The 17,285-nt window shown below is 41.8% G+C and overlaps 1 protein-coding gene across 1 annotated transcript; it reads left to right on the forward strand.

Moving 5' to 3' along the window:
- The first annotated feature begins 3,775 nt into the window (after nucleotides 1-3,775).
- On the forward strand, nucleotides 3,776-12,915 carry LOC118088375 (receptor-type tyrosine-protein phosphatase C-like). Its single transcript, XM_060277452.1, has 5 exons — nucleotides 3,776-3,920; nucleotides 5,960-6,168; nucleotides 7,068-7,131; nucleotides 7,315-7,432; nucleotides 12,825-12,915. Exons 1-5 carry the CDS (start codon nucleotides 3,776-3,778, stop codon nucleotides 12,913-12,915), a joined length of 627 nt encoding a protein of 208 aa, XP_060133435.1.
- The last annotated feature ends 4,370 nt before the right edge of the window (nucleotides 12,916-17,285 follow it).

Below are 17,285 nucleotides of genomic sequence, written 5' to 3' on the forward strand. Positions count from 1 at the left end.
GAGGTTCATTCTTAGCTGGTTCTTTAGGAGAAAGAAACACAAGTAGACCCAGAGAATTGCAACTCAGCAAAACATATTAATTGTATACATTAAAATTGCAGTCCCTAACACACACACACACACACACACACACACACACACACACAAAGTTTTTATTAATTTTCCAATATATCCCCAATAGTAGCCAAATTATAACAATAACAATGAATTCCCAAATAATACAATTATCAAAATGCCAATCAACTTCCAATTACGGTATACATTTTAGTTAAAGTGGCTCCCCGTATGGTGGATTGGGTGCATTTCCGATCTTATATCACTGCGTTCCATAATCTTCATATCAGTTACATTTCAGTAATAATAAGTCACACACACTTTCTCAATCATACTCAACAACTTTACAGCAGTAGCTGATCAGGTTATTGACAAGAGGATGGGTGGCAGGCATTGTAGCGCTGGGAACCTGTAAAGTCCCTTCTTCTTCTTCTTCTTCTTCTTCTTCTTCTTCTTCTTCTTCTTCTTCTTCTTCTTCTTCTTCTTCTTCTTCTTCTTCTTCTTTTATTAAAGGTTTTCTCAGTTTACAAAGATGTGTGCAATGTCTCTCATAACATTTTTACAGATCAGTTTCAATTGTTGAGACATTGGGGAGGAAAAGGGGGAGAGCGGTAGATAACATTCCAGCTCTGATGATTCACTGCCATCTGTTCATCATCAAAGTTGTTCATCACGTTCCAGAGTTCATCACATCCTTATTAGTCAATCTTGGTCAACACCCGTCCTTCGTTATCAACCTGTTTGTATGTCAAGTCTCATGAGCTCAGCACTTCTTCCTCACTTCGCTCGCCAACCTTATCAGTTCCACAAGTCTTAGTGAGACTCCATTTTAGAGTGGTGTTCTTCAGCCTAAAAACAGGCCTACACTCATTCCTTCATTGATACCATGAATTTCTAATGAATATGATTATTATACTCATTACGTATGGTCAATAGAGTTTTCATTTAAGGCTGAATCAATCACATCTGCTCTTTCCAAGGCAACATGAGAACTGAAACACAGCTGTCTTTCAAAAATAGTACCTATCTGAGTTTTGCAGTGCAGCACTCCAACTGACTGCTGCTTACAACAACAGATACTGGGTGTGGGTGTAATATGTGTAGATTAGTCAAAACTGCATAGAAAATATGTGTTTATTAGGATAAAATTGCACTAAATTGATCAAGGGTTTTTCTTTTAAAACCACAAACTGCTGAAGAAATGCAGAGAACGGAACTTGAAATTAAAAAAACTAGAAATGGAGACAACCAATATTGACAAGTCCTTCCATGCCTAGGGAAGGAGACAGGATCACTGTGCCAGCCTGGAGCTGCTGCAGCAATTGGGTCAATAGATTCCAGGGCCTTCTGCTGGCTGTTGTTGTTGGGGATCCTGCCAGGGGCACTTTTGCCTGTCTGTAGATGTGTGTGTGGAGAAGCGCCAGACCAATAGAGGGATGCTGGCATGGCTGGCAGGAGGCCACCTGGGCTGGGCAGGGAGACAGCTCCTCCCAATCACATTCCACCACCATCCCAGCCTGACACAAAGGTGTTTTTTATGGGGGAATTGTTCTGTTGCTGAGCCTCCGATGGCCATTATATATATTGCTGATGAGCTGCACTTGGCATCTGGTTAATGAACTGAAATATTTTCAATATGAACTGAAGGAAAACAAGCAGCTGCAAATCTAAGCGAAGAGCAGAATAACAGTTTGTCTCACCTGTAATGCACATACTGTGCCTCTCTTGAAACTGTTAATGCACATTAAACATTGTTTGTGGTTTGATTGTTTTTAAAATGTTTCAGTGCAACAAACATTTTAACATAGATTTGTTCTCTCATCTCTTAGGTCGTATAAACATTTCAGTGGTTCGTTATAAGTACAATTCACAAGGCGTCACTGCAGAACTTGAAGTTACGAAAAGGTCAGAGCTGCAAAATGTTAGCTGTGAATATGCCCACTGTACTTGGGACAAGGACCAAAACACACTCGCTGAACTTCAAGAATGTGTCAAATACAAGATAGTAGCATCTTTTAATGGATGTGATGCAATAACATCAGTTCATGTCCCCCCTGGTAAGATCAGATACTTCTCATTTATTTAAGAAAAATCTGCCTTATTGTTTTTCAGCCACTCTGATGAGCTGTCCTCCCCCCAGTGCTAAGTATTGGGAGAACGTAACCTGGGGGTATGCAGAGGGCTAGAGAAGGTGGGGGAAGTCAATTTTAAATTTTTTTTTGTGACAACTAATATACCTGTTTTCAGTTTTTTATGGTTTCCAACCACTGTTAATCACATAGTAACTCTGATGGTTTCTCTATGTTATTTAGAATAAAAGAATGTGCAACCAATAATCGGAAATGCCATTTTCATGCTCCACCAAAATCCAAAAGATTTTCTTTCAAGTTCAGATTTCTATTGGTTTTATATTGAAAACAGCAAGCAATCGTTCCCCTTGAGCCATGAGCAATGCCAACAAAGTGAATGCATGAAGCTGGCGGAAGGCTTTTAAAGCTAAGCTATGTTTTTATTTCACCGTCCATTGTATCTCATAGTCATGTAACACATAAAAGTTCACTAATTCAGAATGAATAGATGAACACTGAAAACTGTGTTGGATACTCATTTGGGGTAAAAATGATACAACCCATTAAGAAAAAGAAATATTGAATAGAATGTTATTGTGATATTTTCCTCCTATTTCTTTATGTGGAAGAAACCAATGAGTGGAAACTGGAAGAACCGCAAAAAAGTAACACCAGTGTGACTTTATCCTGGAACAATCATGGAGATGATAAGGATCATTGCCATTTAAGATATTTCTGTCAGTGTTATCTACATGGTAGGAGATTTTAGAAGTTTAAGCATTTCTGATTTTATTGGCTGGAGAATTAATTGCACTTTATTGGGGACCTTTGTTTTTGTATCCTGTGTATGAACATATTTAGAAATAGGTATAGAGAGGTGGAAAGACAAGCAAGTCTGGTAAAGGTATGAGTCTCTCTCTCTCTCCTTAATGAAATAGCAAGGAGAATGACCGCTCCCCACATTAAACGGGGGGCAATTTTTGCGTGGTCACGCACAGCCCCCTGGTCACTACCTCTCCAGGCTGGATACCTGGAGTCTCCGCCTACCCCAGTCCAATCCTGCCTGGGGAGGTGTTGCCAGGGGACAGGCCAGGTAAGGGGGAGGGACTGTCCAGCTCACACAATAGAATTTGAATCTTACCTCTTGCACTAGGTAATATGAAGCCCAGAAGGATCTTACTCTACACGAGTGGTTGCAAGTCTCTAAAAAAATCACGTTGTTTATAGTTACTCCAGATTTAATTACTGTAGATAACAATGGTGCAATATTTTGTGTGAAGCACTAGATATGGATGGTGCCAAAGAACTGCTGGCTAGGGTAGACCTAAAACACACAGCTACAGTCAAATAGCAGCTCACTTGGAGGTGAGGTCAGGGGAAGGAAGAGGGATCTTGTCAAGTGGCTCAACATAGCTCCAGTTCTTATCACAAGACAGTGGGGTAGCATGTTCTTGATTCTCTGTCAATCAGACCAACCTACATGACCATCCTTATCTCCTTGAACTCAGCTCCCATCAGTCTGAAGCAGCATGGCCAATGGTAAGGGATGTTGGGAGTTGTAGTCTTGAGGGTCACAGATTCCCCATCCATGGCATAGATGATCTGGATGCATGAAGTATGAAGCAATGATGTTTTTGCAATTTCTTATAGGTATGAATTTTCATATCACTAATGAACCGAACAGTTGTACATTGACTGGTCTATCACCCAACAAGAACTACAATTGTTCATCAGAAATATTGTTTAATGGCAACATTGTGAAAACTGACAGCAAATGGATAAAAACAGATTATGGAAGTGAGTATGACAACATGATGCTTAGCCACTTATGAACTTGCCTTCATCCCAGAAACTAAACTTTTACACCAAGGAAGGGTATCTTTGTGCACATATAAATAAAGGCATACAAATAGGATTTAATGTATTACCGTGATAGATTATAATCTGGGCAGCAGTGCCTGATCCAAGTTTGGAGGCCCTTGGGTAAGATGTCCATTGTGAGCCCCTTCTCCAGCTGGCTCTACTTTCTTTTCATGATCAAAGATGGAACTTTATTGGCTGAGGGAGCCGGAGTACAGCTTCCAGGTCACGTGGCCAGCATGACTAAGCCGCTTCTGGCAAACCAGAGCAGCACATGGAAACGTCGTTTACCTTCCTGCTGGAGCGGTACCTATTTATTTACTTGCACTTTGACGTGCTTTCAAACTGCTAGGTTGGGAGGAGCAGGGACCAAGCAACGGAAGCTCACCCCGTCGCGGGGAATCGAACCACCAACCTTCTGATCGGCAAGCCCTAGGCTCTGTGGTTTAACCCACAGTGCCACCTGCATCCCATGCATCTAACTTTCCCTGTGTTCTAATCATTCTGTGAGAAGTGGGTTGTACTCAGCTGTGCCAGAGTGAATAAAATATTGGAGGGCCCAAGTAAACCCCACCCTGCCTAATTGATCATGTGATGTGCATGCACACCATTTGAATGGCAATGCCCATCAACTTTTGTGGGGGGGGGCCCTCTAATTTTTTTTGGGGGGGGGGACAAAGCCCCATCGGCCCCTAGGAGTCGGCTGTATGTAAGTGAATCAGAGGACAGAGGATGATTCAGCAGTAGAGAAGCTATGGCTTCCTTTAACAATAAATAGTGAAGGAAGTTTATCTTATGTTTATGAACCTCCTGGATTATAAAAGTTTTTAAAGAATAACACATCCATTAAAAAACCAACAAGCAAGGATTTGCAGTCAATTTCAGCATGAAATCCTAAACGTACTTTCCTTTAAAAAAATAATTGTATTTTTAAATAGTGCTTAGGCTCTGCTCATATGCACCCGCGGCAGCCCAGGAGATGCTATTCTTTGCTGCAGCTCAGTGTGAGGGGTCAGTTCTGTGGGAAAGGATCACAGAACTGGTGCTAACCATGCTGGTCATACTATTCAGTCACATGCCCCTGTAAAGTGAGATTCAGTTCATGGCAACACAATTTTCAGGCTGTAAAACCCACACAGAAATTGTGCAAAGTAGCTGTTACATGCCACCCCTATCTCCACAGCAGTATATATGGTTTTCACATATATACAACCTGAACCTAGATGGAGGGAGTTCAGAGCATGAACCTCCCAAGAGGGCCCTGTTTCTGACATAGCTGCCATGTTGGAGTCAAACTCACATTGTCTCGACTCTGCTGCCTCCATCTCACCACTCCTAGACTCTCACCCAGATCAGGCTTTGTCCCTCTGCTGGTTGGCATAGTCTTTCATTTCATTAACCACTTATCTCCCTGCCCTCCTGTCCCCTGGATGGCTTATATTTTGAGCGATCTCATGGGGAAGCTGGGCTGTGTGATTTTTCAACCCTTGCTGAACCTGGGAAAAAGAGGGGTTTTCTTAAATCCCAGTAGCATTGCTAGGCATGGGCTTGGGGGGGGCATCTTGTAGGGTGGCACAGGGGTTTGTAGGGCAGCATGGTCACTGACAGGCATCAGGGGTGGGATTCTGAGTGGCAAAGGAGCTGGAGGGTGGCATGGCCCTTGCTGGGTGTCTCAGGCATTGCGGGGAGAATTTTGGCGGCTCCCCTTAAAAAAGCTCAACAGCTTTGGTCCGCCACTGTTAAACCCTAACCCTTTACTAATTCCATAGACTTCAAGGGAGTGTTGCCCACCCCCTCAAACTTATACCACAGCAAACAGGGATGAACGATTGTGCAAAATAATATTTTTCAGACGAAAATAAAAATAAAAACCTAAAGTGTTACAGAGCACACACTGATTTTATTTTAATCTGTTTATGAGATTTAAAAGCTTTAGCATGCAGACTATGAATATCAACCGTTTCTTTTTTAAACAGAGCCAACACCAGTGAGAGAACTTCAAGTCGATCCATTAAACCAAGAAATCAGCGCTGTTAAGATCAAGTGCAGGGAGCCAGAACAAATAAATGGTCCCAAAGAAGAATATTATTTGTACTTGTTAGATGGGAAGACCGCGATTGATGCTAACAAAATCTGTTACTTTGAAGTTAGAGACCTCTGTCATTTGACAACATACCAGTTTAAGGTAAATTGCTTAATTCTAACTTTTAGGGTGAGATACAGGGCGGAACATGGTAGAGCATTCTTATACACACTCTACCGACATGCGTGGGGACTGGGGTGCACCTATTATATTATTTTAATGATATATTTTACACTAGTAGAAAGTGCCTAACTTTAGTCAGGAGGAATCCCCCCATACAGTTTTGAAAGGTTTAGTATGCCATTTTGATTCTGAATGGTATCCAGTTATATCCAAACATATTGATTCAGAAAGTGCAAATAAATTATACCGCATGTATACCTAGGAGTAAGCCCCATTGAATTCAAGAGGACTTATTTCTGAGTTGATATGGTTGATATGGTTAAAATCGCCCAAGTTCCAATGCACCCACCTGAACGTCCGTTTTCTTAGATCCTATAGCCTTCTCTAACTATACACCCTGTTGTAAGAAGTAAACAACTAAACAAAATGACTTTATTTCCCCTTCAACATTTTCCATTATTACCCAACTCCCATGTAGAAGGAACGAAGGCCGGTCTGTTAGCACAAGTGGAGAGCTGCCCCATCAACCTAGATTTGCCCTCAGTCAGTCCCCATCTGCCTGCCTTCCAACTTACATCCGTCCATAGGTTATGCCACCTTCCTCCACTTGAGTCTCAGTTTTGTCTCTTGTAGAACTCGGCAGGAAGGAACATGAAGACGAAACAAGAATTAGTTTGCTCTGCCTGTCATTCAAGGTGGCTCCACCTACTGTTGGATCTCCCTGCCTTCCTACATTTGTGCAAAAGTAGCTCTCTTTATGATATCACTTATTTGGTTTAGGTAGAAAACCATTTGGAAGGTCTGCAACATTGTTTGTCTGTGATAGATTTTGGACTAATAAAAAAACAACAGCATTCACTGTTCTTTCTGTTTATCAGGTTATTTTCTACAATGGGGAATATTTCTCAGACCCCGTGATCTCTAACCCAATAGGAACCAGATGTAAGCTAAAGTTTCAACTGCTTCTTTTAATTTGCTGATTAACCTAATTTACATGTTAAAACCCAGAGTAAGAAGTGACATGACATGTAGATAGCAAAGTGAAGAGATGTGACGGAATTAACTTCTGCTAACGTTTTCTAAAATCTTTTCAACATAGCTTGTCTCTCCCTCTCTTCTTTTTAGATGTTGGATATAATTATGGAAACCTAGTGACGTGTTTTGCATTCCTCATTACTGGGAAGTCCTTGGCTTTGCTTCTTCTTCTGCGTAAAATCCACAACCTTATAAGAAAAAATTCAAGGTTAGGTTATTTCCCTTCCTTTCGTCTCTTATGTATATCCAATTAGATGAGAAGACCACAACATTTTTTTATTCTTAGGTGTAGACTAAGGCACAATTCATTTGCTATCATGTGTGATGGTGTGGGATTTCTTTCTTTCTTTCTTTCTTTCTTTCTTTCTTTCTTTCTTTCTTTCTTTCTTTCTTTCTTTCTTTCTTTCTTTCTTTCCCTGTTACATTTATATCCCAATTTTGCTTCAGGGAATTCCCAGCAGTTTTCCTCTCACCTGTCAGGGACTATGCTGAGGAGGGCTGCACTGAGGAGGAATGGTGGGAGCCTCCCCCTCCCCTCCCCCTCCCCCCCTGATCCTGATCCTGCTCATGAATCTTCCCAGGAGCAGGAGGACAGTATAGATTTGGAAGAGTGGTTTGCAAAGGGGGCTAGTTCAGAAGGCAGAAGCTGGGAAATACTGAATGGGGAATAGCTAGGAGAGGAAACACTGTAAGAGACTCACAGTAACTGTAACACTCACAGTTTTTGGAAAGCATTAACCCCCCCCTTCTCCAAAGGCATGGAGAGCTCAGAAAGTGGCAGAGCAGAGAGCATAGAGGGTACAAGCTCAGATTACAAGGCGTAGGAATGATGTAGATTTATAGACGGCAGGAGGTGGATAACTTAATTGGGAGCTCTGCCATTTCTAGGAGATGTTCTTTGTTCTCTCACTGTGATTATTAAAATTTCTAACTGGTAAGAAGACTCCTTTTCCTTTGTTTCCTTTGCATCTTAAGGATGTATTTTAATGTTTTGTTGGAAGCTGCCCAGAGTGGCGGGGTATAAATTATTATTGTTATTATTGTTATTATTCTGCTTACTGCTGGGGGGAGGGGAGCCGATTCCCTGAAGCCTGACACCACCCTTCTAAAATCTTGCAACAGCCCTATGAGATGACTTAGAGAGAGCGACTGTCACCCTGAGAGTTTCATGACCATAGCTGCCAAGTTATCCCTTTTTTACAGGGATTTTCCCTTATGCTGAATAGGCTTCCTCGCGAGAAAAGCGAAAACTTGGCAGCTATGTTCATGACTGAGTAGGAATTTGAATGCTGTTCTCCGAGGGTCCCCACATCTAACCCCTGCTCCACAGTGGCTTCCTTTGGCCATGGTCTGTTGGTTACATACTTCCCCAGTGATATCTATAGGGAACCACCTGTCAGGAAGTGTAAAGGTAGAGAGAAGTGAAAATTCCTCCCAGGAGTGGCTGGAGAGGAAGGACGTCAAGATACCCATAGCCTCCCATCAGCACCATCACTGCAGCTTACCAAAAAGAGGGTTGGGGAGGTCAAGGCTGTGCAAATGCACTGGTGAAACCAGTTGGGCACCACCAGTGCATCTGCACTGTGGCAACCTCTCTGCCACCTCACCCCTCTCCCTTTCTGTAAACTGCAGTGGCACTGCTACTCAGAGGCCAGGTGAACCCTTTGCCCCTTCCTGTTGGCCACTCCTGATTCCTTCTCATGCTAAAGTTGGCTGACAGTAGGGTTGTCTCAAGGCAAATCTAAAAAAAATGTAGTATGTTGTTGTTGTTGTTGTTGTTTAGTCGTTTAGTCGTGTCCGACTCTTCGTGACCCCATGGACCATAGCACGCCAGGCACTCCTGTCTTGCACTGCCTCCCGCAGTTTGGTCAAACTCATGTTCATAGCTTCGAGAACACTGTCCAACCATCTTGTCCTCTGATGTCCCCTTCTCCTAGTGCCCTCCATCTTTCCCAACATCAGGGTCTTTTCCAAGGATTCTTCTCTTCTCATGAGGTGGCCAAAGTATTGCAGCCTCAGCTTCACGATCTGTCCTTCCAGGGAGCACTCAGGGCTGATTTCCTTAAGAATGGATAGGTTTGATCTTCTAGCAGTCCATGGGACTCTCAAGAGTCTCCTCCAGCACCATAATTCAAAAGCATCAATTCTTCGGCGATCAGCCTTCTTTATGGTCCAGCTCTCACTTCCATACATCACTACTGGGAAAACCATAGCTTTAACTATACGGACCTTTGTCGGCAAGGTGATGTCTCTGCTTTTTAAGATGCTGTCTAGGTTTGTCATTGCTTTTCTCCCAAGAAGCAGGCGTCTTTTAATTTCGTGACTGCTGTCACCATCTGCAGTAATCAAGGAGCCCAAGAAAGTAAAATCTCTCACTGCCTCCATTTCTTCCCCTTCTATTTGCCAGGAGGTGATGGGACCAGTGGCCATGATCTTGGTTTTTTTGATGTTGAGCTTCAGACCATATTTTGCACTCTCCTCTTTCACCCTCATTAAAAGGTTCTTTAATTCCTCCTCGCTTTCTGCCATCAAGGTTGTGTCATCTGCATATTTGAGGTTGTTGATATTTCTTCCGGCAATCTTAATTCCGGCTTGGGATTCATCTAGTCCAGCCTTTCGCATGATGAATTCTGCATATAAGTTAAATAAGCAGGGAGACAATATACAACCTTGTCGTACTCCTTTCCCAATTTTGAACCACTCAGTTGTTCCATATCCAGTTCTAACTGTAGCTTCTTGTCCCACATAGAGATTTCTCAGGAGACAGATGAGGTGATCAGGCACTCCCATTTCTTTAAGAACTTGCCATAGTTTGCTGTGGTCGACACAGTCAAAGGCTTTTGCATAGTCAATGAAGCAGAAGTAGATGTTTTTCTGGAACTCTCTAGCTTTCTCCATAATCCAGCGCATGTTTGCTATTTGGTCTCTGGTTCCTCTGCCCTTTCGAAATCCAGCTTGCACTTCTGGGAGTTCTCGGTCCACATACTGCCTAAGCCTGCCTTGTAGAATTTTAAGCATAACCTTGCTAGCGTGTGTAATGAGCGCAATAGTGCGGTAGTTGGAGCATTCTTTGGCACTGCCCTTCTTTGGAATTGGGATGTAGACTGATCTTCTCCAATCCTCTGGCCATTGCTGAGTTTTCCAAACTTGCTGGCATATTGGGTGTAGCACCTTAACAGCATCATCTTTTAAAATTTTAAATAGTTCAGCTGGAATATCGTCACTTCCACTGGCCTTGTTATTAGCAGTGCTTTCTAAGGCCCATTTGACTTCACTCTCCAAGATGTCTGGCTCAAGGTCAGCAACCACACTACCTGGGGTGTACGAGACCTCCATGTCTTTCTGGTATAATTCCTCTGTGTATTCTTGCCACCTCTTCTTGATGTCTTCTGCTTCTGTTAGGTCCTTACCACTTTTGTCCTTGATTATGGTAATCTTTGTACGAAATGTTCCTTTCATATCTCCAATTTTCTTGAACAGATCTCTGGTTTTCCCCATTCTATTGTTTTCCTCTATTTCTTTGCATTGCTCATTTAAGAAGACCCTCTTGTCTCTCCTTGCTGTTTTTTGGAAATCTGCATTCAGTTTCCTGTATCTTTCCCTATCTCCCTTGCATTTTGCTTGCCTCCTCTCCTCCGCTATTTGTAAGGCCTCGTTGGACAGCCATTTTGCTTTCTTGCATTTCCTTTTCCTTGGGATGGTTTTCGTTGCTGCCTCCTGTATAATGTTACGAGCCTCCATCCATAGTTCTTCAGGCACTCTGTCCACCAAATCTAAATCCTTAAACCTGTTCCTCACTTCCACTGTGTATTCATAAGGGATTTGATTCAGATTGTATCTTACTGGCATAGCTGCCAAGTTATCCCTTTTTTTCAGGGATTTTCCATTATGCTGAATAGGCTTCCTCGCGAGAAAAGGGAAAACTTGGCAGCTATGCTTACTGGCCCAGTGGTTTTTCCTACTTTCTTCAGTTTAAGCTGGAATTTTGCTATAAGAAGCTGATGATCTGAGTTACAGTCAGCTCCAGGTCTTGTTTTTGCTGATTGTATAGAGCTTCTCCATCTTTGGCTGCAGAGAATATAATCAATCTGATTTCGATGCTGCCCATTTGGTGATATCCATGTGTAGAGTCGTCTCTTGTGTTGTTGGAAGAGAGTGTTTGTGATGACCAGCTTGTTCTCTTGACAGAACTCTATTAGCCTTTGCCCTGCTTCATTTTGAACTCCAAGGCCAAACTTGCCAGTTGTTCCTTTTATCTCTTGATTCCCTACTTTAGCATTCCAATCCCCTGTAATGAGAAGAACATCCTTCTTTGGTGTCATTTCTAGAAGGTGTTGTAGGTCTTCATAGAATTGGTCAATTTCACTTTCTTCAGCTCCAGTAGTTGGTGCATAAACTTGGATTACTGTGATGTTAAAAGGTCTGCCTTGGATTCGTATCGAGATCATTCTGTCATTTTTGAGATTGTATCCCATTACAGCTTTTGCCACTCTTTTGTTGACTATGAGGGCCACTCCATTTCTACTACAGGATTCTTGCCCACAGTAGTAGATATGATAGTCACCCGAACGGAATTCGCCCATTCCCTTCCATTTTAGTTCACTGATGCCCAGGATGTCGATATTTATTCTTGTCATCTCATTTTTGACCACATCCAGCTTACCTCTATTCATGGTTCTTACATTCCAGGTTCCTATGCAATATTTTTCTTTACAGCATCGGACTTTCCTTTCGCTTCCAGGCATATCCGCAACTGAGCGTCCTTTCGGCTTTGGCCCAGCCGCTTCATCAGCTCTGAATCTACTTGTACTTGTCCTCCGCTCTTCCTCAGTAGCATGTTGGACGCCTTCCGACCTGAGGGGCTCATCTTCCAGCGTCATAACTTTTATATGCCTGTTGTCTTTGTCCATGGAGTTTTCTTGGCAGGGATACTGGAGTGGCTTGCCAGTTCCTTCTCCAGGTGGATCACGTTTAGTCAAAACTCTCCACTATGACCTGTCCATCTTGGGTGGCCCTGCATGGCATAGCTCATAGCTTCTCTGAGTTATTCAAGCCCCTTCACCATGACAAGGCATTGATCCATGAAGGGGATCTAAAAAAAATGTAGTATAAACACTGACAACTGGGAAACATTGGCCTGTGAGCGTTCCAGTTGAAGAACAGCCTTTACCAAAGGTGTCATGGGCTTTGGAGACACTCGAATTCAGGACGCAAGGGAGAAATGTGCTAAGAGGAAGGCATGTTTGGCAAATCCACACCGTGATCAACTACTGCCCAGAAACCAATGTCCCCACTGTGGAAGGATGTGTGGATCCAGAATTGGCCTCCACAGTCACTTACAGACTCACTGTTAAAACCGTGTTTATGGAAGACAATCTTACTCGGCTACGAGTGATCGCCAAAGAAAAGAAGAAGAAGCCATATTTAAAAGAAAAAATAGCCAATGCGTCTGGGTTTCCCCGAACATTTAAGCAATTTAAGGATATTTAAAGACACTGTTTCACTCAACCTGGCTGGCGGTACCTAGAATTTGGTTGCAGGAAGCTTTGGTAACATGGAGCATTGCTCTCATCCCTCAAAACTGTTTTTGTTTCTTACAGGGATCAAGATGTACCTATGCAGCCTCTTAACAGAGGTTGGTATTCTCCTGCTTTTGGCAAGTGCAAGTATTTAATTTATATTTCTGCCTAGCTCATGTCAATGCCTTGGTAGCAGTACCTAACCCTGAAGCATGCTTCTTGGAGTCGTAAGGTAAAAACTTTCCTCATAGACCTGTGCAGGCACTGCAGAATCAGGGAATTGACCTGATAAACATTCCAGACCTACTTCTGTGCTGCCAAGTGGCTAATATGCCACTGACTTTACTCTTAAGCTTCAAGAACAGCTGCTGAGATGCCTCCCTCTTTACTAAGCTTTTAGTGCAACTTAAGGTTCTGTCTTCCTGATTTTATGTTTGATCACTTTTATTATGGTGTTGATTTTAGTAATTTGAATTGTTTTAATGTAATTTGAAAGATTTTGATTGGGCAATATGCTCTTTTATGGACTTCTTTGTCAGTGTTTCACATTGACCTGTAAAACGTTATTAAATATAACGTTATATAAAGCTCAGTGCTGTTTCCCATTGTCGATGGCTCACTGCTCTGCAGCACCCCCTTGTGTCACATTTTTAATAACACCTCTTTAACGTTATAAACAACGAATGTAGATCCACCCATTGCTACAGATGCCATTTAATACTTGTTATGTATTGGTATGAAATTGATTTTTCAAACCCTGCCTGTTGACATTAGCAGGCGCCTTCACTGGACTCTTTAGTGCCTGCTGAAAACATTTTTCTTTAGACAAGCCTACCCACATTTGCAGAGTGCTTTGATCTGTCTTTGATTTTAATTATCTTTTGAATGTTTTAAGTAGTTGTTTTTAATTGCCTTTGTTCTTTTTGGAAACTGCTTTGAGATTTTATGTTTTTATTTTTACAACCAAGCGGCATATAAATTTTATGAAATAAAAATAAATAAATAAGACTGCTCCATACTAAGTATTTTGACTTATTTCTAGATTATGAGAACTATGGGCCACAGAACACAACAGTGGACGTGGCTGAGCAGACAGAACCTCTAACAGGAAACCAGATGTCCGCATCAGTAAGAAGTCCAGGCAAGCGTATTTGGCATAGAGAGGAAAATGAATTAAACATGTAAGTGAGAAATGACCACAGATATACCCTTATCATTAAAAAAACAAAAAACAAACCATCTTTAATTGTACAGCAGCAGTGATGAAGGTTGCCAATGTTACCAAGTTATTTCATGTGTTGCAGGGGGTTGGACTAGATTGGGGTTGGACCCTCGGGATACCTTACAACTTGACAAGCCTATCATTCTTTGCATGAGGACATATTGGATCTGCAAGAAGAGATAAACCACTTGAGGATGCAAGCTGGAGTTGAAGAACAATAGTCGGTTTCAAAATCTGCTGCCATTTTTATGTTAACCCCCCCCCCCAGTATGATGTACTACAGCACAGCTTTACTATTATACAAATTGTTAATACATTTCATAACCTCTTTCACATGTGTGCAACTTTTTTTTTAAGTAAATGTTTTTTGTTTGGAATGGCATGTTAGCCATTATTCTCATATTTCATCTGAATGTTGGAGGGTTTGTAAATGTGCATTCCGTAGTTCACCAATTTTGTAATATTTAATTTTGATTATGTTGCTTTGAAAGCATGCTTTACTTTTGAGTAATGTTTTATTCTGGCTTGTTTTATTGGATGCTTTAATGTAGGTTGCAAACCGTTTTGAGATCGGTTGTAGAAAAAGTAACAAAGAGACATGTATAGTTCATTGGCTTCCCACCTTAGATTCCTGTTACAGCACCTTGTAAACTTTGCTGTCACAGGAAATACTGTCCCCCCTGCGCATTCCCAGTTCTAACAAACCCTGCTTCTGTAACGCTGTGTGAGACTCAATTTTAGAGTCAGGCGTTCGAGCCCCATGTTGGGCAAAAGATTCCTACGTTGCAGAAGCAACTAGAGGACCACTGTGATCCCTTCTATGCTTCTCTTATTCTATCCCCTTGTCTCCCTCGCCCCCTTCACCTCTCCATTTGTTACTCTTCCCTCTTCCTTCCATTCCCAACGTCTCTTGTTATTCCTGATGTTGAAATTGTTATCCCCTTGGTGGGCAAGGAGATCTGTCTGCCTTTCTGTCTAAGACCCAGCCAAAGTGCTACAAACACTTTTATAACAAAATATATTGATGATTATGACATTTAGCATGAGGATATGCACCAGGTCCATCATGTACAGAAGCTTTGTTCTGAATGAGAATTCTTTCTGGGTTGGGGATTATTTTTCTTTCTAGGTATCCTTTTTTTCTGTTTTCTGTCTGTACCCTTTACAGCATCCCTCCCAATCTTTGTCCAAGGATACAAACAGAGCCACTGTCAGAAGTAAGCACTGTATTTTTCATTTCATACCGTATGTTACACCCTAAAAGAAAACTTTATGAAGATGCAATTCCGATGGTACCTGACACCACTAAAATTATCTAAAATGTACAAAGGTGTTTCAAGTAAATGTTGGAGGTGTGGGGAAGCAGAAGGCTCCATGCTACACATGTGGTGGACCTGCAAGAAAATTAAGGAATTCTGGAATGTTATTTATGATGAACTTTAAAAAATGACCAAAGCATTATTTCTTTAAAAAAAAACCCAAAAAACCCAGAGGCTTTTCCTCCTTGGGATTCTGGGCTCAGACATAGCAAAAAAAAAAATGCAAAAGAAATATTCTTGTATGCGACAGTAGCAGCAAGAATATGGATTGCAATGAATTGGAAGGAAGAGAAAATCCCAACAAAGCTGGAGTGGCAAAGTATGTTGTTACAGTATGCCGAAATGGCAAAAATGACAGAAAAGCTGAGAGGTAATACTGAGCAGACCTTTATGTAGCGGAGATCTTAGATTGATGTCGGCAAACAGCATCAAATAGAAAGCTAGCTGTCAAAACCCTCAGCTGTCAAACGCACCCAATAGTTTTAACGTACAGTGCTGGCAAACCTTCCTGTACGTCAGTATGCATAAACACGCATTCACAAGTTGGGTCAATGGGACATTAGAGGGCAGCAGGTCACTACTGGACTGGCCAGAGTTGGGAGGATCCTGATGGAACCGGTTGGAGCAAGTTAGAGCAGGGGAGGCTGGTCCAAACCTGAAGGGTCAGATCCAGGTTAGGAGGAAGACAATGGGAAAATGGCGCAGTTGTGGAAAAACACCAAGGATCACGAGTTAGAGAGGAGGAGGATGTTTGAGGAGAGGGCAGGTGACAGGGGCATGGTCGTGGTGAACGTGAGGAACAAGGACTTCCCTTATGGTGGGTTTTTGGGGTGTTGGCAGGATATGACATATGTAAGGATACCACCTCTTTGGGGCTTGACTGATTGTCATTGGATGAAGGATGCACCTCTAGTTAATCATTGTTAGTTCTGAAAATTTACAATAAAAGAGGGTGCCTGATTTCGTTCTGGGCGACCTTCCGGATATACATTCTGTCTCTCGCTGTGTTCTTTATCACGCGCTCCCCACACCTTTATTCGAAAATGGGACATGTACAGAAAATACCTAGAGGATTATTGCAGTAATGTGACGTCAGTGGCAGCATTTGAATGACTTCTGTGTTAGAATGAACAAAAATAAGAGAATATAACAGTGACGAATATTATTAAAAAGAGATAGAGATTAATAGTGTATCAGGGGCAGGAAGTCACAGGAATTTTAACAAGAATGTATGGTGATATGAATGAGCAAATATCGATATTCTTTTATATTTTCACTTCATTTTTCATACATTTGTTTGTTATACTTTTCTTTAATTTCAATAAAGCATATAAAACAGAAAAAAGAAGGAAGTAGGCACTGTAAGGCATCTGCTGAGCCCCACACTCCTACAGAGGGCCCACCGCCACACTCTTTATCTCTGTCGTAGTGCAAATTTATTCCAATACACACATTGTTTGTGCGCACTTTTGCCTAATATATATTTTCCCCAAAGCAGCTTTCTCTAATATAATGCATTTTTAAATATTGTTTTCACTAATGGATGCTTTTGTGTACACCTTTCCCTAATACAGTACATGCATTATTATTTTTTGGTACACATACTTGGTTGCAAACATACTTTGTGTACTGTTTTGAAAAGTGCATAAAAGGCAGGTTTGCCTTTAAGTGCAAATTGAACTGAATTTCTATGCCATTGCCTTGGAGAGGAGGGAACCTCACTAAGGGCATCTTGCCAGGAGCCCCCCAAAATCTGGAACTGGTGTGTGATACCACTTCTTTCCAGCTCCCCTCTCATTATTTCCTTGAATTGTTTCTCATTTCTGTGTGTCTCTTTCCCCCTCTGTTTTTGATGTCCATTGCGCTCATGCCTCTTTTTTAAAGGATAGATTTAGTCAATCGAAAGCCTTATCTCCCCCACTCCTTCGGGGCGTAGAATTTCTTTGTCTCTTAAAATCTCACCTGCAATGATCTTTGTTGTCTTAGCCCTCTTAAGTTTTG

The sequence above is a fragment of the Zootoca vivipara genome, chromosome 7 (assembly GCF_963506605.1).
Source record: "Zootoca vivipara chromosome 7, rZooViv1.1, whole genome shotgun sequence".
NCBI lineage: Eukaryota > Metazoa > Chordata > Lepidosauria > Squamata > Lacertidae > Zootoca > Zootoca vivipara.

Bases quoted from the DNA above. Each gene is read 5' to 3' on its own strand.
- LOC118088375 (XM_060277452.1), top strand. From the start codon at position 3,776: ATGAATTTTCATATCACTAATGAACCGAACAGTTGTACATTGACTGGT. The intron at 6,169-7,067 runs GTAAATTGCTTA...TCTGTTTATCAG, and splicing joins TGACAACATACCAGTTTAAG to GTTATTTTCTACAATGGGGA. The intron at 7,433-12,824 runs GTTAGGTTATTT...TGTTTCTTACAG, and splicing joins CTTATAAGAAAAAATTCAAG to GGATCAAGATGTACCTATGC.